This window comes from Galeopterus variegatus, unplaced genomic scaffold (assembly GCF_000696425.1).
Source record: "Galeopterus variegatus unplaced genomic scaffold, G_variegatus-3.0.2 Scaffold78, whole genome shotgun sequence".
Taxonomy (NCBI): domain Eukaryota; kingdom Metazoa; phylum Chordata; class Mammalia; order Dermoptera; family Cynocephalidae; genus Galeopterus; species Galeopterus variegatus.
Genome location: NW_007726189.1, coordinates 1,069,203 through 1,096,943, shown reverse-complemented (window position 1 = coordinate 1,096,943; position 27,741 = coordinate 1,069,203). Strand labels below are relative to the sequence as shown.

Genomic DNA, 27,741 nt, shown 5'->3' with positions numbered 1-27,741 from the left:
ACAGCCCGGGGCCCCCGCGCGGAACCCGGGCGGGAGTGGCCCCGCGCAGGCAGGGGGCGGCGCCGCGTACTCCAGCCCGGCGGGCACCTCGGGGGCGGGCGCGGGGCGCAGCCTTCTCGTCCCGGCCGCTCTGACAAGCGCCCCGAGGCCGGGAGCTGGGCTGCCCGGTGCAGGGTGGGCGCGGACGCGGGCGCTGCGCTCGCGCGGGACCCCGGGAGTCGCGATGAACATCGTGGTAGAGTTTTTCGTGGTCACTTTCAAAGTGCTCTGGGCGTTCGTGCTGGCCGCGGCGCGCTGGCTGGTGCGGCCCAAGGAGAAGAGCGTGGCGGGCCAGGTGTGCCTCATCACGGGCGCCGGCAGCGGCCTGGGCCGCCTCTTCGCGCTGGAGTTCGCCCGGCGCCGGGCGCTGCTGGTGCTCTGGGACATCAACACGCAGAGGAACGAGGAGACGGCGGGCATGGTGCGCCACATCTACCGCGATCTGGAGGCGGCCGACGCCGCCGCGTTGCAAGGTAACTCGCACCCGCGCCCGAGCATTGTTGGGTCAAGCCTCTCTCCACCCCACGCCCTACCCCGGAGGGCCCCCAAACCCCACTGTCACGGTCAGCTCCGCTCTCGAGGAAAAGAACACCGCGCCGGTCTCCGGAAGGCGAATGGAATTTGCCCTGATAAAGGAGCTTGATCACCTACCTCTACGTTAGAAGGGGGAAAGTGTGCCAAAGCCAGTCCTTACTGAGGTCCTCTCTCTTTGGGGTCGACAGCGGGGTTTCCTAAGCCCTCTCGGGGTAGGGAAGGCAGAGGGGACTTGTTACCATAGGTTTGGATCCTAAAGAAACGTCTCCGACTTGCCAGCGGGGCGATGGGAAACTAAAGTGTCTGGGAAGTTGTTCTCAGACTCGACTGAAGCATGTATCTGTGTTACGTGGTCTGAACCGCTTAGACTAGGGCAGTATTGATGATTTCGCTATAACTTTAGCCAGGGGAAAATAATTACATTGTTTCTCCAGCGGTAAGTAAATACTTTAGTTACATACTCTGTGCATGATTGAAAGATGCCCTGCCTCTTAAGAGAAAGCACGCTTGAAGGATTTAAGCTTCTTTGTAAATTTCTTCCATGTTTTTGGTACCCCGAGGAAATCCGCATTTCTGTTTACTAACCTGAAAATGAGATTTTTTTAAAGCCAAAACGGAGACCATAACCAACTCTAAATATTGGCCCGGAAAATTTGATAATGGCTCTTCCTTTTTGACAAAATTTTTTTATTTTCAGGGAAAACAACCATACAGGGAAGACTGACTTGGGCACCACTCCTCTCCTATATTGATCATTTGTCACCAACTTATTGGCACCTGCCTTTTTGATTTAAGGTGGAAAGTGTCAAAACTTAACAAAGTGGTAACAAATACAGATTTTTGTGCTCCCTACCCAAACCTAAAAGATAAAAGTTTTCATTTTCCAGGGAAGAGATTTCGGTTTTTAAATTGAGTTCTTATGTGATAAAATTGCATATTTACCTGTAAACTTGATTTATGAGGGTGATTCTTAGGGGGGGGTCAGCTATGCTGATTAGAAAAACTAGTGGCCTCCACTTCATGAGAAATTTTAGATTCATTTCTTGGCTTTGGATGAATTAAAATTATTAATTACAGTTTTGAATTGTGAGCCTTGAAATGAGTTTCCATTTTGAGGGTACTCATACTGAAGATTAGGAACTGTTTCCGGACACTGTTTCCCAAAAAAGAGGAGTGTGCAGTGTGTGTGTTATTCTCTGGGCTGAGATCAGTTCTTTGCAGGTGTCTTTAGCTCCAGCAAGCTGATCCCATGTGGTCTACTTGTACTGGGCTTGTCACAATTACATGACTTTCCCTTAAGCAAAGTTATCCAGTAAATTGCTGTAATTCCCAGATTTTGGGGGAGGAAGGCAGCTGTAAGTTCAGTCATTGGCAGGCCTTATGGTGTTAGAAATTTGAAGCTCACTGTAGTAGTTTTGTTTTGTGTGATCTTTGTCCTACTGATTGTTATGTGACTCATTTTCTGCACCCCCTCCTCTGTTCCATTTTTTCCCTCATGTGGACTTCTGAGGACAGCTGGGAATGGTGAAGAAGAAATCCTGCCCCACTGTAACTTGCAGGTTTTTACCTACACCTGTGATGTGGGGAAGAGGGAGAATGTCTACCTGACAGCTGAAAGGGTCCGCAAGGAGGTTGGCGAGGTCTCAGTCCTGGTCAATAATGCTGGTGTGGTCTCTGGGCATCACCTTCTGGAATGTCCTGATGAGCTCATTGAGAGAACCATGATGGTCAATTGCCACGCACACTTCTGGGTAAATATAAATATCCTTGTTTTTATTACTGGGCTCTCCTCAATGAGAAGGTTGGAAAGGAGAGACTTCAGTGCCAGCTCGAAAGCCACCTGCACTCTTTTACCACAAAGTTTCTTCTAATTAGCTATTCCCCCATGGTGAATTACAGTGTGTGCTGGTTACTATTAAATAGCAGTTATTTTCAGCCCCCCTTTCCCCCCACCATTTGGTATTTCTTGAGAGGGTAGGGGACTGAACATTTTGAACTAGTTTGAAAGATTGCCATAAAAATAACAAGAGGGAGCATAAAACCCTGGGTTTGTTTATTTTACTTTCTGTTGAGTTTATAAAACACTGGTTGTTCTTATGAATTTCTAAAGTCAGGGTTTAGGCTTCCAAATTACTGCTCAGCCACATTTTAGAAAGTGCCAAAGATTCTTAGATCAGCATCTGTGGTCCTTTGGGAGTGGTCAGGCCACCCCGGCAGTCACTTAACGCCCATTCACCATCTACAGGGTCCATGGTATTGTCCTGTTAGAGGACATCCCAGGACTTTCTCAGCTTTGAAGATGCCTCTTCAATGAGAACAGAAGTTACCTGGACAGGACCACAGAAAGGGGAGTGGGAGGGAGTTATGAGACCTGGTGAAACAGGGATTTAAACAATGTCAGCTTCTAACCATCAGAGCTACCGCAGCATCTAGGGATAAGGGGCTTCTGCTGCTTTGGGAGCATAAGTAACCCCAGTTTTTCAGCTGAATTTATCTCCAGTAAGGTTAGGTGTGAAGCTTTCCCTTATAACACTGTACACTGTTGACCCATTTATGCTTTTTTTCCTCACACTATTTCCCCTTTACTTTTGTAGACAGGTGGTGTCCAATAAAGAAAGGGTAAAGAGATAGGGTTGTTTTTTTTTTTTTTCCATAGGCGGATTAGCCTTCTAATAGAATACAACAAAGAACTGTTTCTCTTAAATAGGTCACATTAAACCTCATTAATTTTTTAGCAACTGCTTAAAAACTTAATCTGGCTTTAGAAGTACTTATTCAAATGTTGCTCATGGAACATCAAACCTTTTCTCTGATCCTGGAAGAAGCTTATTTTAATGTTTTATTTTTAAACGTGAGCTTTATTTAATTCATTCTCAAACCTTTAGAAATGAGTATATAAATGACCTGAGCTAACTCATATCTATGTTTTAAATGAGTAAGGAGATCACTACAATGTGGGGGAACTGAAGTGTGCCTGTGTGCGCGTGTGCATTATGTGCATGCAGGAAGGTGTGTGTGTGTGCAGTGGGGGTGGGGAAGTGAACTGAAGTCCTTGCTGCTGCTGAGTCCACAAGAACAGGCAAATACCACAGGGGTGGGTTAGGTGAAGAAAGGCTATTCCAACTGAATAAACTTAGCAGTAGAATTTATCAGGAATCCTGGTTGTTATAATTCGGGGTAAAATAAACAGCCACCATTTGGGATAAAAGATGTACATAAATTGCAGGTGGAGTGTAGTTTTCATATTAGAAGAATGGTAAGGATGAAGACACCATAGAAACTCAGCCTTAAACAGGTACACAGCCATCAGCAGGTTAGTTATGAACCACAGACACTGGGATTGTTTTTTTCCCAATAACCTTTGGCTGAGATCATGCAAGATTTCCCAGGTATAAAGTTCTACCCACACCAAGTACTCTGAAGTTAAGCCATCTTGCCTACTTTCTGTTCATGATTATTTGACTGAAATGTAAAATTTTAAATGTAACCAGATTTTTAAAGAAACTCCATGCAATCTGCAATTACATGCTTATTTTTACAGGAAAGCAGCTTATCTTCCCTAGATATTTGATCAAATGAGCGCTAATTTAGTGTGTGTTAAGCACAGAAAATCCATAGCCTTAGCTTTGAAAATGCACATGAATTGATACTTCTAACATTAGCCTATTTTCTAACATAAGGAGGAAATCAAATCAAATCTCTAATAGAAAAATTCTTCTGGAACTGGATTTGTATACCAAGGAGGAACATACCACCTTCCCAGAGTCCTCACTGTGCTTTGAGATGTTGCTTAACCACACAATTTAGGGAGTTCTTGGAAACCTTGACAGTAATGACGTCACTTCATATTAAAATATGGGAGGCTCCTGAATTCTCCAGCTGTTTTTCCCCTAAGCATCTAAACTTAAGAATTTATTTCCAATATTGAGTCAGAAAATTAATTTTAGAGTTGGAATTTCTGACTTGCTGAGATTTCCAAACCTTTTGAGAAGTTGAGATTTAACTAAAATTTAAAAGAAGACTTACTATAATTTTTACAGTGATTTTTCTTCCTTGTTTTTTTTTTTTTTTTTTTTTTTTGGCAGGGGTTAAATAGTGTTATAAGAACCACCTGAATTCAGCTTCCCTTCCAATAGTCCTCTTACGTGAAAATGTTGGTGGTAACTTTTCAAAGATATGTTGGCATTGGCATGTGCTGTTTTCTTTCCAGAAAAAATAATGAGTGTGTCTTTTTACTGTATCTGGGTGGGGAACAGAAGTTGCCCCATACATTTTAAAAAGTAGATCAGCTGAGCAAAGACTTGTTCATTCATGAACAGATCATCTTGAGCAGAAGTTTAAGTAGCAGTCAGTGTCTGTTTTCATAAAATAACAAATAGTACATTGATCCTGACTCAGAGTTCAAGTCATATACAGTGAAATAGAAAACTTTTTAGTGGAAGTCCCCACGTCCAAACCTTTCCTCACACTATTCCCCCTACCTGGAGTGCCCTCTTCCTCCATTCCATATGCCTTTTAACACCTAGCTCAAGTTCTCAATTATAACTTTCCCTCCCCACTCCAGACCTTGTGGCATTTTTGGAAATTAGAGCTGCAGGGATCCTTAGAGACCTTCTTGTGCAACCATTTGTTTTCCAGTGAAGCTGCAGTTAAATGATTTGTCTAAGGCTTTTTTCTTCTTCCCATTAATCTCTTGCGGCATTTGTTGTCATTCCCATCCTTTGGTGCACGATACGTGCTCTGTGATATAACTTTTTATTCACTGTGCTTTACATCCCAAAGTAGACAGCAGGCTGTCTGAAGGCAGTTTGTTATATGCGTCTGTTTATTTCCCTCTGCCTGGGACTGAGCTCTATTTAAAGTCACCCAATAAATACTTGATAATAATAGTCTTCTGCTTAAATATTTAGAAGATAACCTATTCAGAGAACGCTCATGTGGGTCTGTGTTCTGAAGTTTCAAAAGGTAAGCATTATGTTGGACTCACTCCAGCTGTGTAAGATTGATATTACAAAAGGGGCTGGCTCACATCGTTATTGTTGGGATCTCCTTTTCTTTCCTACATCAGTTTTCCATTCTCCCTGTCCTATCTGTGTGCTCATTTTTACTCTAATGTATTCACTCTGCTTATTGGTGTGAAGCTAGCAACTTGGAGAAGGCTGGTGTTGATATACCAATTTGAATCAAGCTCAAATTGAATGTGTGACAACTATTCATATTTCCCAGTGACCAGGCCTCAGGAGAGGGCCCCTACAACAATTCCCCCCGCACATAGAAATGTGCGATTTCTATATACGTTAGAGACTTTTACAGTACCTGGCACTATTCTGCATAGCCTTCCAGTCTGCTGTGATGCTTCACCTTCCAGTGTTCTATCACCAGCAGCTATCCCAGGAACGTTCTCTTGGTCAATACTCAAGAAGTGATAGACTTGGGGTAGGTTCTAGTCAGCATAATCTGCTGTGAAACACTCACAGTTAGGACAGGACTATAGAGAATGAATGCAATATCATGCACTTTAACTCTAGCATGGAATTTGTTCACATAGGCTTTCTCTGTATCTTGGCGAGGTGCAAAAACTTGAAAATACCTTCCTCTATTCCACTTTGAAATATGGAAAGTTGGCCTCCATACAGGAATTGTAAACCCATGTTTCCCCCGAAATACTAACATTGCTTCACTTATTATTTTTTGAGAGGAAATAGAATCTTTGCTTGCCATTTCTAAAAGGCAAAGTTTATCTGTAGGCCCTTTTTGACCAAAGAGCTGCATTTGGCCTTTACACGTGAGCGGCAAATTGATCTCTGATTAACCAAAAGGGGGAAGCAAAAGCATTTAACTCCAGGCCTTTTACGTTCTGAAGAAATTTTACATGGTAAGGACTAAATCTGTCAAATAGCTAGTTGGTAATTTACTTCTATTGATATGGTAGTCAGACAAGATAATTGGTAGTTAATTAATAGACCACTTAACTTAAAAGGTTTCACAGTTTTAAAATACTAATTACTGAATTAGGCATTTATCTATACCCAAATGTCTAAAGTCTATTTAGTTAAAATCCATCCAGGAAAAGTAAAAGCCCACCAGCTAGATCTGAGTAATGTAGCACTTAAAGACATTAGTGCTTTGCTTGTACCTAATATCTCATGAATGGTTCCTAATCATTAATGTTTAAGTTCTTATGTGATTTACTGGTTTTTAATCTCATACTGTATTCCTCTCTTCTCTGGTTAGAGAAATCTAGTTTTGTTCAAGGCCTCTTAGGTTTAGAATTTTTAGAAAATTATTTTTAAATTATTCATATAAAACTATTAGGTCAATTTTTCCTCCATACCATAATATTAGAATGTAAAACTAAATACTTTATAGACGATTGCTTCCCTATCTTAGTATAGCTATTAAAAACTTGCTATTTGTGGCCTATTTTTAAAAGCCTGCACTAGAACTAGTTTCTGTTATTAAATAAATGTCGTATGCATAAAAATGAGCTTTAGAAATAAAGACTTTTTATGTCTTCAACCGAATTGTAAATTGACATGGGATAAGCCTATTTTATCTTATTAATTCTTGTGGTCCAATTGAAAACTGAGTAAAACATCTCTTTGGGTAGCAACTGCTTGGATACCTGAGACTCTGTATACCTATATACACAAAATATGATCACACATTCATTGAACTTTGAGTTTCTATATTTGATATGTTACATGCTGGACTCGAATCTATTACTACTAGAAATCAAAATTTATGACATGATAAAATGTCACTTTACATAACTGGTGCCAGCAGGGAACCAGATCCTACACCATATAGAAAGCTTCCCAACATTTTTGCTATATGAGGGTACTTCAAAAAGCTCACGGAAGGATTCGTGTTATCTTTTAATTACATTTTTCCACGAACTTTTTGAGGTCCCCTCATATATTCTAATCTGTGTCTCATTATCTCAGTTTTATAGAAAATACTGCTCAATATCCAATGTCATAATTTCTAAGCTATATGAAGAAATAGCAGTGGCTCCCTCATTGCCAAATCCAGGGTGCGGCTTGATCTTTCTGCAGATTGTGACCCACTTGTCCATCTCCTTGAAATTCAAGTGCTTTGGCTTCCATGATAAGTTCACTTTCCCCTGTTTCTCTCTCTGCCTTAATCCTCTTAGCCTCCCCACCTGTGAAATGTAATGACTCTGTAGCATTGTGTGCTCAGACCTCTTCTCACTGTGCACCTCTGTCTAGCTGGGTGATCTATTTCAATGGCTTCAACTGTGATTTCTAGGACAGTTTCCAAGTTCATGCAACTGTCTTAGCTGTTCCACACATTCCCTAAAATCAGTATGTCTCAGAGCTGAACTAAGTCCTCTTTGCCCCCTCTTGCATTCTCTGGTGCGGCCGCTCACCAGGCTTGGAAACATCAGCATTCTTTTCATTTCTCCATCCTGCACATATTCATGGGTCACCAAATCCTGACTGTTCTCTGCCCACCATGTACTTCAGCTGACCCTTTCCATTCCCACCTCCTCGTGTGTGCCTCCATCACCTCTTGCCTAGAGTCTTGAAAGAGCCTCCGAACTTCTTTCCCTGTCTATTTTCATTCTTTGCTCCCCAACCTAGGCTTATCTAAGCAGACTTGAGTTTGTTATATGCCTGCTTAAAACCCTTGCGTGGCCATATTGGTCCCAGCATGAAGTCCGGACTCCTTAGCATGGCATCTTGGGCCTTCCAAAGCTAATTTCTGCCTCCCTTCCCAGCTCAGTACTTTTTACCTCCCCTAGTGTACTCAAAACTCCAGCTGGGCAAGACTCCTCACTATGCCAAGAGAGCCCTGCATGCTCGTGCTTCACATAAGAGCCTCTGCTTGGCTGTGCCACCATTGGAGTCCTGTTCTACTGGGAGCCAACAGAGTTGAAGAGCTCAGAAAACAGTGTATCACTACCCTTGAGAAAGAAAAGCAAACACAAATTCAAAGTATTTTTATGTTGACTTAAGAGTGTCTTTATACTCTTGATTCAGGGAATGGCCCTTTCTTGTTTGATCATGGAGTGAGTTATGCTATTTATCTCAATTCCTGGAAGCAAAGTTGGTGTTTCTTTTTTCCCTTGTTTCTTCTACATCCAAGGCTTTATCCATTATCTGCCCAAGTAGAAATTAATTTATAGGGCATGTCAAAGTGGAAGCATTCTCTAACCCCTGTTAATGCTAATACTGATTGAACGGCTTTTTCAAAAAGACTGAATGGCAAGTGCCCTGGCAAAGTCTAGCCATTCATTACAGGATTGGGTGGCGGGGGCCAGGGCAGAGCTACAGACCCTATATTTAAATACTGAACTGCTCACATTCTCTCCATTTATTCTTTTCCCTTAAATTTGTTTTTACTGTAGTCATTTTTCAGATTTTCAAGATCTTTGGAAAATTCCAGTGAATCGATTTTAGTAACTTGAATATATCTAAGCTGTGGCAATCTGAGAAAATTCCTTTCAAGCAATTTAATAAACTCACTTAAGAATTAGAAGAATTTTAAGTAGGAAACCCCCTTTTATTTAAGGTGGGTTTTTTGTTTGTTTGTTTGTTTGTTTTGAGTTAAGGAATATTAACAGCAGATTCATCTAAAATTTCTGCTTTGGTTCTTTCAGAAGCTAAAATTAAGCCCTGTTTCAATTATGATAAGTAGGCAGTTTGCCTCTATCTAAATCCAGATATCTGCCTCTATGGATATATGTGTAGATGACATGCTTTGTTTATTTGCTTGCTTGTTTTGGTGTGCTCAGTAGAAAGTAGCAGCCTGTGACTATGGTACAGTTATAGCCACTGGACCTGGGAAAGCCCATTCAAGCCCATGGAAGTCCCAAATACCTGGGATGTTTTTGGACCCCCAGACTGTACTATGCTGAAGTTCCACTAGGGGGTGCACTGGCAGGGTGTATGTGTATCTTATTTCCTACACACAGACTAGTATTTTCCTAAGAGAAAGGGCCTTTTGTAACTAATCTTTGGAGTATGACAAAATCTAGTAGTTGTTAAGAAACAGGGAACTATTCCCTGCCTCTCTGAATGGGTTAAGGCCAATGTTTTGAGCCTGTAACTCCAGGATCAGATTAAAATGTGTTAATCTTTTTTGGTTTAATTAGTGATTTCTTATCTCAGAAGTTAGAATTATAGTTAGCTATTCAAAAAACTAACCCCTTCTTCTAGTTTCTATCAACTGACCTAGAAGCTTCTTTCAGGCTGAGACCCCATGTAAGCATAATCAGAAAATAACTCGGAGGACAGAGGCATTTAATTCTTTCTTTGAAAATATATAGTAGGTAGAACAAACAGTTGGTCCCCATAATAGGGTGGCTTTAGAAAACTTCCTGGTATTGTGACCTTAACAATCTGTTAAGATATGATTGTTCAGAATGTAGGTTGGCAAAGTACAGCCTCAGGATTTAATCACATTTACCTTGAGATACCTGGCCAGCCAGTTTCAGTCACCTGGATCCCTGGGTTTGTGATACTTACACAATCTCTGCATTAGAGGGGATGCCTTTTCATCTGAAGGAATGCAAATATCTTTTACTTGAGCTTCCCCAGCCCATTCTCGAATTCCTTTTTCTTTACTTTGTCAATTCTCTTAAAACTCGAGTTCACACTATCAGGAACCATTTTCCTAAATGCTCAGAAACTAAAATTAAGTGAACCACTGGGGAAAAAAATGAATATCCTCTCATAATGATCATAAAACTTTCAACACAGCAGCAAATGCTGCTAGAATATTTAACAAGTAAGGGCAATTACTGCACAACCTTGAGTGCTGTCAAATTAGCCCCTTACATTGACAAGACACTTACAATGAATTCACATTTGGAAACAAAACATCACTTGGTCTGTGAAACTTTCAAAGATCACACAAAGGTGTGTGAAAGGTGCCAACAGTGTTAAATAAAATGTGTTTTTTGATTTGGAGAAATCACACGTTTCTCTTGTTTGCTGCTTGCATAAAATAAGAATTTCTTACCTTTCTTTCTAATAGCTTAGTACTGGAATTTTTGAATATTAACGTGGTTCAGCATCTCAATGTTATTCTGAACAATGGGGCTCCAAATAACACTTCTCAAATCAGTGTAACTGGGAAAATATTTGTAGTGTAACTTATGTAAACACATGGGTATTTTGAGGACAAGTGAAACTTAAAATTCAAAGCCTGAATTTTCCCACGTGCAAATTATAATTAACATACTGCCCCCTACTGATTTCGCAAGAATTTTTTTAAATGGGATAGTTCCACAATCTCTTGGGAAAGAGAAACATAAGGGGTAATAAATTATTTTAAACCAATTCTGTACTAATTTTGTAGTATGTGTTTGTTGGACTCTTCTTCAGGCATTGTAATTTATATTTAAAACAGTCGTTTTCTGTTCTTAAAACAGGACTGAAGAAAAGGAGTAGAAGAGAGGTGTTATTGGAAAGTGTTTGTGTTGTTGTTTCCCAACATCATCTAAGATTCTGGATTAGTGGAGACTTGGCAGCTGAAGCAACTTCTTAGTAATATGTTTTTGAGGCTTCTTTTCGTGGTCAGATATTGGCCTTTAACCAAAAGTGTGGTCTGGCACTGCACAGAAGGCAGGGAGGGCTGGAAGCCATACATAGAACCAGGAATTGCAGGAACATAAAGAAACAACCTAACCAAAAATAGATAGTACTTACAACCAAAATAGCCTATAAATACACACTTAATGAGCCTTGTGTACATTTACTGTACTTTTATATACTTAAATTTCCAAAGCCTTTTCATGAACTCTTCTCTCATCTGAGCCTCATAGCAGCTCTGAATTAAGTGGAGCCATTGTCCTTGTTTTTAATGGATAAGTAAACAAACCAAGAGAGGTTATGGGACTTCCCTAAGGTCACCACCAGAAAAAGAAGAAGCTAGGACCCAGACCTTCAACCTAGAGCTCCAGGGTAGAACCTGTACAAGTACTTACCTGGGCTACATGTTTAAAGCTCGTCCTGGTACAGGAGATTTTCCTGTGAGTCACTTATGGTTTTTGCCCTGTGGTGTAATGTAAGAATTAATTTTCAAATGTTGATTTTTTTTATTAGCATGGTTAGTTTAGCAATAACTGATTAAGCCTAACTTAATATCCCCAGAAAGTATGCTCTGTAAATTAGACAAGCATGTAAAATTCTAGCCTAAAGAACCAATACCACATCAGAATTTTATTACCAAAGCCCAACTCATGTATTTCTCCGTGCCTGTTCTGTAATTTCCATGGTCTGTATCTGAGATGGTTGTTTCCTTGAGAATAGTGCAGTGCCTCCTTGGTCACCCACCTTCCTTCCTTCTCTTCCTAGTTTGCGTGTCAGCATTGACAAACTGGACACAGAAAGGTAGTGAATGAAAAGGGCTCTTCTGTAAGGACTGGCTGGACAAAGTTCAATGAATAGTTACTACCAAAATTTCAATAATAGTGTTGTTTTAGCTTTGTTTGTTTTGTTAGCTTATCTTCTGGAAAATGTAAAACCTTTATTCTGTTATATAACAATCTCATGGGATCAGAATTCCAGATAACTCCATAAGCTTTGCCTTTGAAATGTTAATCACGGATTTTCAAATTGCACAGTCTTGGCTGGCTGGTAATGTGTCCAAACTTATGGCCCAAGCATCTGATTCGTAAAGGGGTCATTTTTTCTTAAGTGGGGTTTTCTCACAGGCTTACCAAAGCATGAAGGCTTCTATGGTTCACTTGTCCATGGTAAAGGTGGAAAGTGAAAGGGGTAAATGCTGAGGCTAACAGGGGCTACATTCTTTGTCTTGAAATCGAAGCCTTTTGGATGGCATGAGGGGAATGGATGAGGGGAAAAGGATTTGGAAGTCTTTGAGGTCTCTTTTTGAGAGCTTGTTCTAATGGAGTTGGGGGCCTTGCTATTGCTAAAAATGGATCTGAGGCAAAAGGACTGACATACACAGTCTACAGACTCCCACAGTCATCTATACGGAGCACTGTGGGCTCTGGACATTGACCTGAACCAGCCTTTACCTGATCAGTGTTGGGGGCAGTGGGAATAGAATAGGAAGAAATTAGTCTGCCTGTTTTGCTGCATTTCTAGGAGAAATTAATCTGAAGCCACTTGAGGTTTGGAGTAGACAGATTCCCAGGCCCACTGCAGAACTTGATCTTGGCCTGTGGTCAGGAGCTACCGCACAGGTGCTGCCTGGGGCATGTTACAAAGGCAGCTTCTGCGAGGGGGAGGGCCTTCTAGACCTGCTGAATCGGATCCCAGCCGATTTTTCTGCACATCAAAGTTTGAGGAGGAACTGCTTTCCAACACTTATTTTCCTTCCCACTTTCTCAATATGCCAGCCCACCACCACCACCTTTTTTCCCCCTGATCTAACCAGCCCTTTAGAAATCTAGTAGATGAGGAAAATGTCAGGCCTCATACTCTGGGGCCCACCCTGGTCTAGGTTTATGTTTTTAATTTGGATTCAGGCCCAGTGTCTAACAGGAAGAGCCCAGGTGCTCTTTAGCTCACTTTTTACCTTGGTTGCTGTGCCCAGGTTGGCGTTTGCACCACCATAAGCATCACAGCAGAAAGTTGAGGCCATGCAGGGAAGAGCTGTGTTCTTCCTGCCAAAAGCAGAATGGCCGTCTGGAATCAAGTCACAGCGGGGCAGGACCTTTCCGTCCTGTTGTTGTGCATTGCCCCCAGCTCCCAGCCCTGTGCCTGGCACCCAGTCAGCATTCAGTATTGTTGGATAATGGAAGGAATGGTGTCTCACATATACTTGCTATACTCAAAAAGAAGTTTTCTCTTTTAGTTCTCACAATTTAGTAATAACGTTTTAGGTGGTTTAGCCAGAGTTCTGATTGATGAGCTATTAGTCCTGTCTCCTATTATATCTTAATATCATTCTTCTGTGAGGTAACTGGAATATACAAGACTGGTTGTTGGATCAGTATTATTATCCTTCATAGATATTTCTTTTTTTTTTTTTTTTAATATTTCTTAATTTAGTAGTAGAGTGGTTTGAGCTAGAGAAGCTAAAAGTGATGAGGTTTTGAGCCCGTACTTAAGTTGTGATTTTTTTTTTTTTTTCCTTTTTCTGGCCTGGAATGTATTCCAAACCTAGAAAAATGTCTTTACAACATGAGAATTAGAGCTTAGGAGAAAATCATCACTGGAGTATATGGAACTTACTTTGCTAATATGCATGTTCCTTCTAGAGAGTGGTTCTTGTGGGGGTGATTTTGCCCCTAGGAGACATTGGCAACATCTGGAGACATTTTTCTTGTCAGAGTGGTGGAGCTGCTAATGGCATCTAGCAGAGAGAGTCCAGGGGTGCTGCTTAAGCATCCTGCTATGTCCAGGACAGCCCCCATGGCATACAATTACCTAGCCCAAAATGTAATGTGCTGAGATTGAGAAATTCTGTTCTAGAACACTCATTCTCAAACTTGGCTACGTATTAGAGTCACCGGGGGAACACTGCCTCCCAGTGCCTGCTTCTTTCCCATGGAGATCCTGGTATGATTGGTCTGGGGTATGGCCTGGACACCAGGACTAAAAGCTTCCTGTGTAGCCAAGCTTGAGAATCACTGATTTATAGAAAAGTTCGCTTCTACAATCCTTAAGTTTCTTTAAGAGGCTCACAAGGAATTTTTTTGTTTTGTCCTTCAGTATAGGTACCTCATAGACTCTTGTATATGTTTGGTGAATTCTAAGTGGTTAAAGCTTACGTTTAATAATAAAATAAGTTTTTTCAGGAGTAAGCTCTTGATTATATTTACTCTTCATTTGGTAAAGATTTTAATTTTTTTAAGGACTCCATACTAAGCAAACTAGAAAGCAGGGAAATATTTGAACTATTTATACTTAGGAATTACAGGAGCCAGTGGTCATGGGGACATTGAGAACTGTGCGTTTGGAACAGAGCAGAGGAGTCCTGCCACTTCAGATAGCCTGAGCAGTGGCTAAGCTCACGAGCATGCATCTGTGCCTCGTGGAAGTGGCTACTGGTCACTAGGACAGAACCAAAGTCTCTGCCTTCTGGAAGATCTGTCTTCATTACAATTTCTGAGATGCAATTTGAGTTTGCAGCAAGAGATTAATGACAGCCTATTGTTTGGCAGGCTATTTAGCTGCAATTTTGTGGAATGTTTTCATTATTCCATAAACAGTTATTGAATAGGGGGAGGGGCCTGGGCCCTATGAGGCTATGAGGGAGATCATCGATCATTCAGTCATCCAGGGCCCGGTCAGGAGAAGCATCAGGGAAAACAGCATTTCAGAAACAGTGTTCAGCATTTGTTTCTTTCAATACATTGAACTTCCATGGACTTAAGTCAAACACAGAAAAACGATTACTGTTTCACATAAATAATTTTTTAATAGATAAGAGGCATGAATTTAAGTTATATTGTGTTAAAAGGGCACAGCCATGACAACATATAAATATTTAATGAGTCAATATTTTTGCTGATCACCAGATGTTGGTACCTGTTCTAATGGAGTTGATACTTTATTGAGTCATTTACGAGAGAGTCTTAGGCAAGTAATACCTCAGTGTTATGACTTGTATTTTGAATGCATGGTAGGAATCAAAGAAAGAATTATGGAATATAAATTGTAACATGTTTGAGCTGAAAAACCTTGTAAATCTCTTTTTGTCTCACAAATGAATTAAATCAAGATTCAGAGAGGTCAGGTAACAAAAGGAGGGTTAGGTAATTGGCAGCCGGGACCTTGTGGGTTTCTGGATTCCAAAGGCCAGTGTACTTTCCAGACAAATTGAGTTTTAAGTCACCTCATTTCTGCTATTTCTGCGTAGAGAGCCCTAAAATGTAAAGGAATATTGATATCTGAGTTGCTGCATTGGGGTACATTCACCCATCTTTTAACAGTGGGAAGATGAGTTAATGAAGCATTTATTTTTGCTGAATAACTAATGGTGTCATCATCTAGGTGTTCATTTGAAAAGCCTAGCTCTTTTATTAGCTTCTGGGTTGCAAGGCAACTGTAGGAGTACCCTTGTGCATGTGTGTTAAGTATTAACTGCTGATGCTGTTCAAATGCTAAACTAATCCCTGTAGCCTCACAATAATAAGTTTTTTAAAAAGGATGGTAGATGTAACGTAGATGTTATGACATAACATCTCCTTTAGTCTCTCCTCTGTATCTAGAGAGAATGTTTTGTCTCAATCTGGTAGAAATTAAGATGAACATTTTGTTAAGTCAGAGAGAGTAGTTCCAGGCTTAAGTATCTCAGAGCTTTGTTGCACAACTGGTCAGGAGACCTGTCTCTGCAGACATACCCAAATGGGAAAAGGGGGTAAAAAGGCTTTTATACAACTAATGAATGTCAGAATTTCTGCTGTCAACTGCAACTAGAATATTTAAAATCAATATATTGTTAGCAAATGTGGATTTAGGCTTTACTTCCTAATTAAAGATAATTTTGTAATGAAGATTGCTTTTTTCAAATAACATTTTCTGTGATTAAAGTGAAATTTCCAAAGTTTGATCAGTGATTTATTAAGGAAATACCTTTAAACCTGCAAAATTGAGAGTATTTATTTGTCTATCTGTTCTTTACCCAGGTTAGCTAGTGGTATGTCACTTTTAATTTTTGAACACATTAATGATTTATCCTGTTAACCTGTTTAACACAGTTCACTATACTTTGAGCACCTTCAAAAGTTTGTACTGTTGAATCATAGTTTTCCGAGAGCAATGACTGAGTTCTCAGAGAAAAGTGCCACCAGATGTCATTTTAGCCTTGTAAATAAGCAGGAAGATGTTCCTTTGTGATTCTGATAAAGATAAGTTACTCTGGTAGCATCATAGGCAGAAGGAAGAGAACACTAGAGGGAAGTTGTTTAACCATTTGGAAGGCACCATGAGCATTTCCAGTTAGATGTTCTTTGTTCAGTGGAGTCTTGATGGTATTCTTTCCCCCGCCCCCCCAAATTGTATATAATTGTGAGCCGGCCGATTAACTCAGTTGGTTGGAGTGTGGTATTATAACACCAAGGCCAAGGGTTCGGGTCTTACAGGCCAGCCACCAAAAAAAAACCAATTGTGTATAATTCTGTTATTTGGAGATTCTGAAAACCCTTAAACAAACATCAGAAAACTATACTATGTATGTGCTGATAATGTTAATCTTTTGCCCAGAATAATATAATTTATGGTCTTTTTTTGTAGATGAATGTCTACTCTGTTTCTTGGACATTCAAATAAGGGATAAACACTTTAAAACAATTCTTTTTGACCAGTAAGGGGATCACAACCCTCAGCACAGTGTTGTCCACACCACACTCAGCCAGTGAGTGCACCGGCCATCCCTATATAGGATCCAAACCTGCAGCCTCAGCACTACCAGCACTGCACTCGCCCGAGTGAGCCATGGGGCTGGCCCTAAAACAATTCTTTTTAATGATGCCTTTTCTTTAATTAATCACAGGACAGTTGTACAAATGCAAAAAAATACAGTATGAGACCTTTCCTACTGTGAGAAATTAACCTTGCTTTTCCCTTCATGTTCACGAACCTGGAATCGCATACAAATATGGAAAAAAACATTCTGGGTGTTATACCTGCACCTTTAAAATGTCATCAGTCTTGAAATTTCAAGTCAGACTTTGCCGGATACCACATTTCTTCACATTCTCTTTTGTTTAACTTTAGGCTAATTTGTCCTGACACTGCAGCTGCAGGCTCCACGCTGCACAGTCTGTCATTAAAAACACCAAGAATGATCTGGAGGGTCGGAACTGTTGGAAGTTAATTTGGCGTAAACCTAACTTTCAAAGATTTCTCGAGCTATGACATGTCATGTCTATGTGCAGTCACTTACACTTCTGTTTAAGAAGTTCTTGCTTATATTACAAATATGAACTTTACAGTTATCCTCCAAAGTTCCCAGTGCTTTGAAGAGGAACCCTGAGGAGCTGTGGAGATATTAGACTTAAGTTTGTCTCATAGGAATATCAGTGTCCATTTGAATGCCCTTCTTTCTATTTTTTCTTTTTAATCCCATTGTCAGCTGGTGGCAGATTATGGTATTGGAGCCTTGTGATAAAATTCGTCAAAGTTCTAGTTCCACACTTTACAGCCAGTCAGTTATTAAGAGCTTTCTCTTTGCAGAGAAGAAAATGCCTAGGTTCCTTCCAACTCTAAATTCTATAAACCCTCCTGGGTTCAAATATTGGTTACTGACTTTGAGACCCCCTAGCTAAAGAGTTGACCACATTTTCCTGATGAAGAACTAAATGTCCTTCTCTGTTTTTTAGACATTTGAATAAAAGAACATAGAAATGGAGTACAAATCTCTGACTTAACGTTTAACAGCTACCAAACCTTGCTATCCAACATGGACACCAACTAATTCTGGAGACTGATCAAATGTACTGCCTGTAGGACTCCCTTTACTAGTTGGTAACTCCTGGTCTAGATAATTCATCTTTATAGTTGATATAACACAGCGGTCCTGTTGGTCAGTGAATTTTCTGTGTTGCCCCTCCCAGATTCTCCCATGGCAGCACATGCATGAATTTATACTTAAGCCGTTTGGGTATGCATTTCATATTTGCCCTTCGTGTTCTTTCAACAACTCTTTGAGACAAAGTTAAAGATCATGAACCTTAGCTTGAACTGACTGGTGTCATGGCAACTAGCACTTCACCTTTTGTTGGTCCCCACTTCGTACATGCTACAATATTTGTGCGCATTAATAATTCATTGCAAAGTGCCAGATTTCTTTGTGCTGTCAAGCAGTGTCAAGGACGGAATATGCTGTGCTATCTCAGATGTCATCTACCAGACTGTTGAGGGCAAGAGTAATTAGAAAGGAAAACTAGTCGGGTTACTTGGGAAAATTCCTGAAAATGTGATGCTTGTTAGTCACCCATTTGTAGCATTTTTCTTGCAAGTAGGGAATAGAATTAGTGTTGATCAAAGTTTATTTAATAATGCGCCACAGACATAAGGCAGGAGTTTGGTTGTGGAAATAACACAGGAGCAGTAATTGCTCACCTCCATCCAGGCAGCAAAGGAAATGATTAACAGCCTCCAAGCTCAGTCACGTGTACTGGCTCCAGGGGGAACCTGAGCACAGGCTTCAAAGAAACCTGAGTGGTCTCCGTGTGGCTGCTCTTAGCCCAGGCCACCTTTGCCAGGCACAGAGTAGGAGCCAAGTAAGTGCTTGACACAAGCTTTGGTTATGTGGCCTGGGATAGCTTACTTCACCTCCCAGTTTCCTCAACGGCTTGTTTGTTGTTGCTGACATTGTTACTAGTTGTTGTAGTAGTACGTATGGTAATTGTAGTAGTGCATGTGACTGGTGAGCCTTTCTAAATAAAGAATTTAGCCCTTTGTCTCAACATGTAGAAAATGCAAAGATGCATTGGATTTTGTTCATACAGAAGGCCAAATTGGTCCCTGATTAGGCAAAGAAATCACATTTTAAACTGATTATTGACCCACCACTACTTAAAAGAACAAAAACAAAAACTCCCTCTCAAAAGAAAGCTTCATATTAAAGCAAACCAACCAATCTATGTCACGCTTTACTGGCTACTTAAAGTTGAAATGTTTTTTCCTGAAAAATATGTTTATAACCCTCAATCGGAAAAGACCTTGGTCACATAGCCATATTTGGATTCTTTTGTTTCTCTTTCTTTTTTTGTTTCCTTTTCTTTTTTCCTTTAAATACAAAACCAGTAGCTTAACTCCCCTCCAACAACTTTGGATGGGGATGCGGAGTGGGGGACGGGCAGGCCCAAATCACATTTTTTAGAATATGCAGCCAAAGTACCCTGCTTATGCAAAGAGTTAACTAGAACTGTTTTACGTTGGATGTATGGATTTTAAACACTGCTTAGAGACAGGAATGGGACCAGCTCTAGTTTTACCCCATCATTTGTATGGCCAGATCATAACACAGTGTCTGCATGTAATAGACATCCAAGAATGACTGTTGAATGGATAGGTTAATACCACCAGACTCATTTCAGGGGAAGGGGAAGATGATATTGATCAGTTTCAGAATCTTGTAACAAAAACAGGAACGTGTTAATCTTCTATCATCTGCCTTTCTGTGGTGCTAGGGATCTGGATTAGTCATTTAATACCTGCAGGCCAGACTGGTCTGCACAGGAATACAGGAAAGTCATTAGAGCTGACTACTCTGGTGTCTGTGAGTTTCTGGTCAGCCCGCCACCAGCTAGAGTTAGAGTGGACACTGGTCACACACACAGGCACGGTCAGTGATTCAGATTTGTCAGGTAACCCAGGAGCAGATTTTTGCTAGAATTTTATATTGTTTGTAATTCTCAGGATTTAAGATTGTATTTTTGTACTTACCTATACTCAATAAGAACTTTTTTTTTTTTCCTTTTTGTCTTTTTTCGTGACCGGCAACAGATCGCAGCCCTCAGTGTCGCACCCGTACCGGACCGGGACCGGCAACGGGATCGCAATTCTCGGTGTTGCGCCCGCCCCTCGCTCAGCCAGTGAGCGGCTGGTCTGTATGTGGGATCCGAACCCTCGGCGGGAGCGCCGCCGCGCTCCCAAGCGGTGCACTGTAGCAGTGCACCACCGGGCCGGCCCAATAAGAACTTTTAAAACACTCTTCATGCTAAGTTTATTCCCATCTTCCAAGACTAGGCAAACTTTTAATACTCAGAAATGATCTCTGTTAACATCAAGAATAAATTTTTTGCTTTTTAGCTAATCTGGGAACAATTTATCATAACCAGATACTTAAAAGAAGACATATAGCCAATTACTTAAGGATGTGTTTTCTGGTTTAGATTGGAATATATGTGATGTTACTTTTTTCAGGTCTGTGATATAATGGCCATGTATAAGTTATAGAGCCTAAATATGAACCTATAATGACCTGAAGTACCAGTTCTTCACTTTTTGGGGTATCAGGCAGACCAAAATAATAATCACTGTCATAATTACCCTAACCATTCCAGTTTACTACTACAAAGAAATACTATCAGGCTGAAACGTGTGTCTCTCTTACGTCAGCAGTGTGCCGGCTCTATGCAGTAATGAGAAGTGTGTTCACTTGCTTTCCTCTGCAGTGTCTAGCACAGTGCAGAATTCTCCTGTTGTTATTTGTACAACTGATCTGTGTCTTCCAGCTTAGTCTGGAACAGCCAGGCAAATAAGTATAGAAAAATCAAAACACAACTAAACATATAATTATATGTTAAGATTTCTGAATGGTACCAACTGTACACCTTAGAGAAATATAGACAAAGTCAGGCTGGTCTAGAATCATTAGATAAAGGTTTGACACCCTAACTTCCTTCAATAAAGAATTATTGGAAGACTCCAGAGAGATAATTAATATAAAACACTTGAAAAGCATAAAAGACTATATAAATATGTGATTGACATCACCCTTTGGTTCATCTAGGAAGGGACTGAGGGAAGGTTATCAGACAAGAGTTTGTGGGTAAAACGGCATAGGTAAGAATAAGCATTGCATAGTTACCTGTGAGGAGACTCAGATAAATGGAGTGTGAGCTAGGGCAGGGTGCTGTGTGATGACCAGGAAACAGACTGGGGAAGACCTGGGCATACTTCAAGAAGATTCATCTGGTAACTGTATGCATCATAGATAGGAGCATGGAAAAACCTCAAAATAATAGAATCACTGTTTTTAATCTTCAACATGCAAAAGCTAACATAACAAATTAGATATTCATGCAAAAACTCAGCCAGGAAATCATCTGGGAAGGGAATGCAACTCTTCTTTAAGTCTGCTGTGTAGTGTTTTGTTTTTTTTCTTTAACTTCATAAATCACAGGAAGCTGTGCTGGCAGTAGGATATAACTCAGCAGTAGACAGATTGCTCTTTGCTGCTTTCTTTTAAAAAGCAGGTTATAAAACTGTTGGGAGCCTGATGGAGTAGTTAATAGATCATCTTAAGCAATTTGAAGTAATTTTTTTTTCCCTGATACAGCCTTGCATTTTGAAGGCAAGAGAGCTAGAGGGGGAAGAGTTTAGTGAATAAGAAATCAGTGCTGCCCTGGAACTTGTGCCACACACGCTCCTGCACCGAGTGGCTGGTCGCCTGCCTCTGTAGGAGAGTCCCTGCCATCAACCCCACAGGAGAGTGTGGTCATTCAGAGTGCTACTGGTTCCTGTCAGTGCAGGACACATTTTTTATTACAGTGGTTCTATACTTTTACCCTGTTTTTTATATCCTGAAATACTTTACCTCCTGCTAGTAAACTTTGGTAGTAAACCTTTGGATGCTAGAGAATGATGGTGGAATACCTCTTCATTCATGGGTCTGTTACTGTTTAGACATAACCATAAGGTAAACATTAATCCAAGGCACCTGTTCCTGGGTAGGCTGGAGATTCCTCACCAACCAAGAGATAGCCGTTCTGAAGTGTCGTGAGCAAAAAGAGCTTTCTGACATGGGAGTAGTTTAGATAACAGGCAACTAACTCCTGAAAGGTGATAAAGAGCCGTCTACTAATGGCTTTCTTTTCATCTCTGGACATTGTCCCCAAAAGCTCTCGTGTTATGGTCTTATTGGTCAGACTTATTATAGTCCTGCCATGCCAATGATATGGTGCTAAGTTAACCAGACACTTAAAGGATCTTCTCTTTTCGATAAATGTAAAATATTTTCAAATGAATTGGAAAATGTAATGTTGTGGGGGTAAAATTTTGTTTTTTGATCTTGGGTGGGGTTTTAGATGAAACTCACAATGTCAGTTCTAAAGTTTGAATCTCACTTTTCTTTCAGACCACTAAGGCTTTTCTTCCTACGATGCTGGAGATTAATCATGGTCATATTGTGACAGTTGCAAGTTCCTTGGGATTGTTCAGTACTGCTGGAGTTGAGGTTTGTCAGATATAAAGCATTCCCTTCATTCAGTTGGTTATCTTGTGTTGAATACACCAGAATCCTAAGGAGAGTACCTGCTGCCCGTTCATCCATGACCACGCTCTGCCTCTGTGCTGTGTGTACGGAGTTCCACAGTAACCCAGGGCCAGCAGATTAAATCATTTATGGTAGTTTGACAAAGCAGCAGCAGCAAGAGAAGTAGGTGGGCCAGCCCTCAGTACGGCCCATTTTCATTAGCAACCTCGCTGGGTGGTGGTGGGAGGCACAGGGTCGAGAATGGAACCGTGGGGGCAATAGCAGTGCCTTGGGGACAGATAAATGAGCCAAAGGTTCACTTTCTGTTTTGGTCCACTTGCCAACAGTGAGCCATCTTCTATCAGCTCATCAGATGAGGTGGTTATGGCCAATGTCAGGTGTCCTGCATTGTAAGTTTATAGAACTGGGCTTCATCAAACCTTGTACTTCTCTATATTCAAATTATAAAGCATGTGCATGTGTGTTGTTGTGTTGTTTGCCCTATGGGTGCCTGTAAAATTGAAAACATCACTCCATGCAAATATGCAAAAGGACACAGGATAGATAGCTTCTATACTCAAGGGAGTTATATTTCCATTCCTAAATTTAAAGTTGGGTCACGGACAAGAATGTTTTCTGTATATCATGTGTCCTGAGGTCAAGTTCTAGTTTAAGTTTACAATGTATAGTTATCATTTTCATTTTAACTTCACCCTACAAAGAAAGTCAGATCATAACAACTTATAACCTGAGCTAGACTTGCCTTTGTTCTTCTTGCATTAATTTAAACAAACTGGTTTTTTCGGTCCCCTTTACTGAACAAGAGACCATTTGTAAATTTTCCAGACACTTCAAAGTGAACCTCTCTCCATTTTTAACTCCAGCTTGTTAGCTTTCATAGACTCCTTCATGGTAGCTTCCACAAAGTAATGTGATACTTAGTCAACGTGGCAAAAAGTGTCCATCTGTCTCTGCTGCTGCTTTGAAAATGTCATTTCTGCACTGAATACATCAGATCTGTCTTTTAAAATGGTTTCCTTTTCTCTGCTTAGTCACCTGTAACCTTTTACATCAAACATCTAACCAGTATAATAAGACCAGGGAAGCTTCAGTTTGGTTGGGGATTTGTACATGTACTTAGTATTTCTGTTTTCTGTTCCCTCTAACTCAGGATTACTGTGCCAGTAAATTTGGAGTTGTGGGTTTTCATGAATCCCTGAGCCATGAGCTAAAGGCTGCTGAAAAGGATGGAATTAAAACAACCCTGGTTTGCCCTTACCTTGTAGACACTGGCATGTTCAGAGGCTGCCGAATCAGGTCAGTGAGAACCTATTTTACTATATTATTGGGAATCATATTGGGAAAATACTTGGAATTGGATCTTCAAATACAGTCAGCCTTTTGCACTTTAACTGTCATTTGACAGGTAGGTAACCTGTAGTTTTCACTGGTCAAGGTTTGAAGGTTTGTAAAAAAAAATCGGTGTGCAAGATTGACAAGCGAGGGGTTGACAAGTGCTGCACTGATAGTAACTCGCAGAAATTAATCCAGAAGCATCAGAGAGAAATGGCTTCCCGACCTTCCGAGAAAAAGTAAATATCCAGGAGTTTCCTTAGAAGCTACATGTTTCGGAGTTGTTTTTAATTTCTTTCTTTTTTTTTAATATTAATGTTGGTAAATAAGGGCTCCAGAAGAAAATTTCCTAATGTGACTTTGGTTTGAATATGAAACAATTGCATTGTCACAGAGGAGTAACATGCCTTTTTTCTAAAAAGACTTTTTAATATTACACTCTAGATTTGGAAACTTCCTATTTGCAGCAAGCATATGTAGCTAGATTCAGTCTGACAGAATGAAAAGAATCGTTTAGATTTACTAAAGATGAAATAAAATACCCACACACTTAGAAAGGAGGCATATGGGAATATAAATGTCAAGTTACATCTGACTTGAGCTCAGCAGAATAAACAAAAGCGTGAATCATTAAGAGGATACTTGTGAAGACATGCTTACTTTGAGATCTTTGCTTGGATGAATTTGAAAGGCAGGGGAAGATAACCAAACCAGTTCCCTGTTGGTCAGGGGCATTGTTAGCACACACTGAACTGAACAAGCAGTGAAGTAGGTGGAGAGTGATTTGAGTCATTGCAGTTTCAGGCTGACTTCCAGTCTGGACTGGGAAATGGACTCTAGCTTTGCCTCTTATTCCGTGGGTGTGGGTGGGTGGGTGGGTGGGTGTGTGTGGGTGGGTGGGTGTGTGCGTGTGCGTGCATGTGCATATTGGTTTGATTTTTTTCCCTCATGTAATTAAGAACCAGTTGCTGAGGGTTTTGAGGAGCTACCTCTTTTCCTTCTTTAGACAGCAGCAGTTGCAGGTGTCCAAAGCTGTGGTGGGACAATGACAAGTAATAGGAATATATCATATTATTGCATTATTTCAACATGTAACTTAATGAATCAGACTGAAGATAGGATGTCCATATGCCCTTCATTTCAAAGGCCCCAGCATATACCTTAGCTTTCCCTATTCAGGCATCCTGGAAAGTGTATAGCTGACTTTAATTTCACTCAGAAAGGTTGTGCCATTATTCATACACCCTCATTTCAACTACAGCTAATAAATACTAAAAGCTTGGCATCTTGTTTTGAGTTTAGGGTTTGCCATACCAAACACTCTGTCCTTTTTCTGTTGAAAGAAAAAAATAGAAAATTAATTTGAATACATTTAAGGCATCTTAAAACCATAATTTTCTCACTTTACAGAAAAGCAGACTAATTTGGCTTTTCTTTTTCCTAGCTTATTTTCCAGACTATGCACATAAAATGTGTTCATATTAGGAAAATTTGGAAAATACAGAAAAGCACTATGAAGAAAACAAAATGTACCCCAAATCCCATCACTCAGATAATGTCACTATTAATGTTTTGATACGTATTTTCAGTTTTCCCTATTGGGTTAAATCTTCATTTCATTTTTGAATACATAACTTTCAGGAAAGAAATTGAACCTTTTCTGCCACCTCTGAAGCCTGATTACTGTGTGAAGCAGGCCATGAAGGCCATCCTCACCGACCAGCCCATGATCTGCACGCCCCGCCTCATGTACATCGTGACCTTCATGAAGAGGTAACCAGGAGGGCCCCCCTACTGCCTGGGTCTTGCCGTGCCTGCCAATACCTTCAAGTTTGCTAACACCTGTGACTTTCCTTTTTCAGCATCCTTCCTTTTGAAGCAGTTGTGTGCATGTATCGGTTCCTAGGAGCGGACAAGTGTATGTACCCGTTTATTGCTCAAAGAAAACAAGCCACAAACAATAATGAAGCAAAAAATGGAATCTAATAGCCCTTTTGTATGGAATATCATTTCTATTAGAAGACGATCAAGATGTTTCAGTCCAATGCACATCAGCATTACTGACATTCTCTGGATTCTAAACTCATGTTGACTTTTTTTAATCAACTTTTTAAAAAAATAAAGTGTAAATTAACTGACTAGTGTACTTGGAAAATGTGATCGGTAAAAGTGAGCTTAGGTTGTTGCCAACAGGGTCCTTTTTGACAGAACCCTAAAACTAGTTAAATCTTCAGACAAGCACTGTGAGATATCTTCAGGCTATCATTATTTTTCAATGAGCAGAAAGTCTAGAAGTAATAACTACAGTGTATTTCATGTGTGTGATTTTTCTGAATTCCCATAGTTTACTCATTCCTACCATTAAACTCTAGTCAGTTGACATCCTTGCAACTTCAAGGACTGATAGTGCTATATTTTTTCAAGTCTAAGTTTCAGTTTTGCAAAGACTATGGCTTTTTCATGGTGTTTGTATGTTCAGCTCTTTTAAAAAGGAATTTTGAAATCTCCATCAGTTTGAAGTAAATGATGTGTGAGTGTTACAGTAAAAGTGATCAGGTCTCTTTCTTAAGTCATAATGACTAAAGTATTAGCCAAATTTTTAATCTTATTTCTTAATTACTTCATTAAGTGGCTGGAGATCTAGTTATCCAAAAAGATCATACATTTTCTACCTATGAATTTTGCTGCATACAGAAAGTGCCCTTTCCTCAGGAAGTTGCTGTGTTTTATTTCTTCGGATGGACTCTTATCTAGAATACATAGCAGCTCTGCAAAGAAACAGTTTCTAAAAATGGGAACTTCTACATTTAAAAGTCCCCATTTTTGTGCCAACTATGATTAGTGAGGGGGAAAAATCTTATTCTACGGAGTATTATGGAAGGGTGTAAAGATTCTTTTGAAAGGTTTATTCACATTGTAGAACAACAAATGACATTTTTACAGTATTTTTTTGTAAAGCAAACTATTTTGTGCCTTGAATTTGGTATATGTGTATTAGTGAAACATTGTAAAAGTGAACTTCTACCTCTGTATCTAAATGTATACCATCCACTTGTAAATTACTATAAACTATTATGTGATTGCTTTTTTTTTTTTTTAGAATGTCTTGTTTAATAGTGACCAATGTTTAAGGCTATTAAAATAAGCCAACTTTTACTAATTGGGAAGTTTTATAAAGGACTGATTAAATTTAAAGAATTAACATACATACAACTGACTGTGTGATTATTAGTTATAAGCAGTGTTGTAAGGGAAATCATTGTGTTCTTTTCCATTCCATAATCTGCCTTAGTTAAAGAAAAATGTTTGAATGGGATAGTTTTGGGAACAGATATTAACAGCCTAGGGTGCCACACACTGAAATTTCCAGTGTATCATCTACCTAGATTAAATACTTTATCAAGGGCTTGTTTATATTGAAAATGAGAAAACAGAAAGAACCCCATTACCTGTGTATAGTTTTGCTGCCCCACGGATCAAATCTGCTCTGTATCCACATGTGGGAAGGGTCCTGGCTCCTGCTAATGTTCCCAACACTGGTCTTAAGGAAGAGCTTCACTGTATGTGGAATTTCTCTTTATAATGATAACCAAACCTTGAGGCCATTATAATCATTGAGGCACTGGCAGCCTCTTGATTTTTAATTATGGATTTAAATAAGTACTTTGAAGTAGTCTCATAACAATATGGGGTGGGACACATAACTGGCCAGCCCTTCAGATGTTATCCAGGTCTGCCTCCCAGCCGGCCTGGAGCACACACAAACCATCCTAGAGAAATCTATTCTCATTTAATGACCCATTTATCAACCTCAAAACTAAGGAGATTCTTTACATCTAATTTTATTCTAATGTGTTGTAATTTAAACCTATTTCTATGTTCGTTTGTTATTGCCTTTCTAAGGTTATCCATCTCCAAGTTCAATAAACCTAATTCATTTAA

The 27,741-nt window shown here is 40.0% G+C and overlaps 1 protein-coding gene across 1 annotated transcript; it reads left to right on the top strand.

The window, feature by feature from the left end:
• The first annotated feature begins 6 nt into the window (after nt 1–6).
• Nucleotides 7–27,741, top strand: RDH10 (retinol dehydrogenase 10 (all-trans)). Its single transcript, XM_008578975.1, has 6 exons — nt 7–512; nt 2,089–2,324; nt 22,330–22,428; nt 23,618–23,763; nt 25,441–25,572; nt 25,662–27,741. The coding sequence occupies exons 1-6, from the start codon at nt 224–226 to the stop codon at nt 25,783–25,785; spliced, it is 1,026 nt and encodes a 341-aa protein (XP_008577197.1). The 5' UTR covers nt 7–223; the 3' UTR covers nt 25,786–27,741.

Coding starts and splice junctions, on each gene's coding strand:
- RDH10 (XM_008578975.1), top strand. CDS start 224: ATGAACATCGTGGTAGAGTTTTTCGTGGTCACTTTCAAAGTGCTCTGG. Junction 513..2,088: donor CGACGCCGCCGCGTTGCAAG/GTAACTCGCACC, acceptor TTCTGAGGACAG/CTGGGAATGGTGAAGAAGAA. Junction 22,429..23,617: donor TCAGTACTGCTGGAGTTGAG/GTTTGTCAGATA, acceptor CCTCTAACTCAG/GATTACTGTGCCAGTAAATT.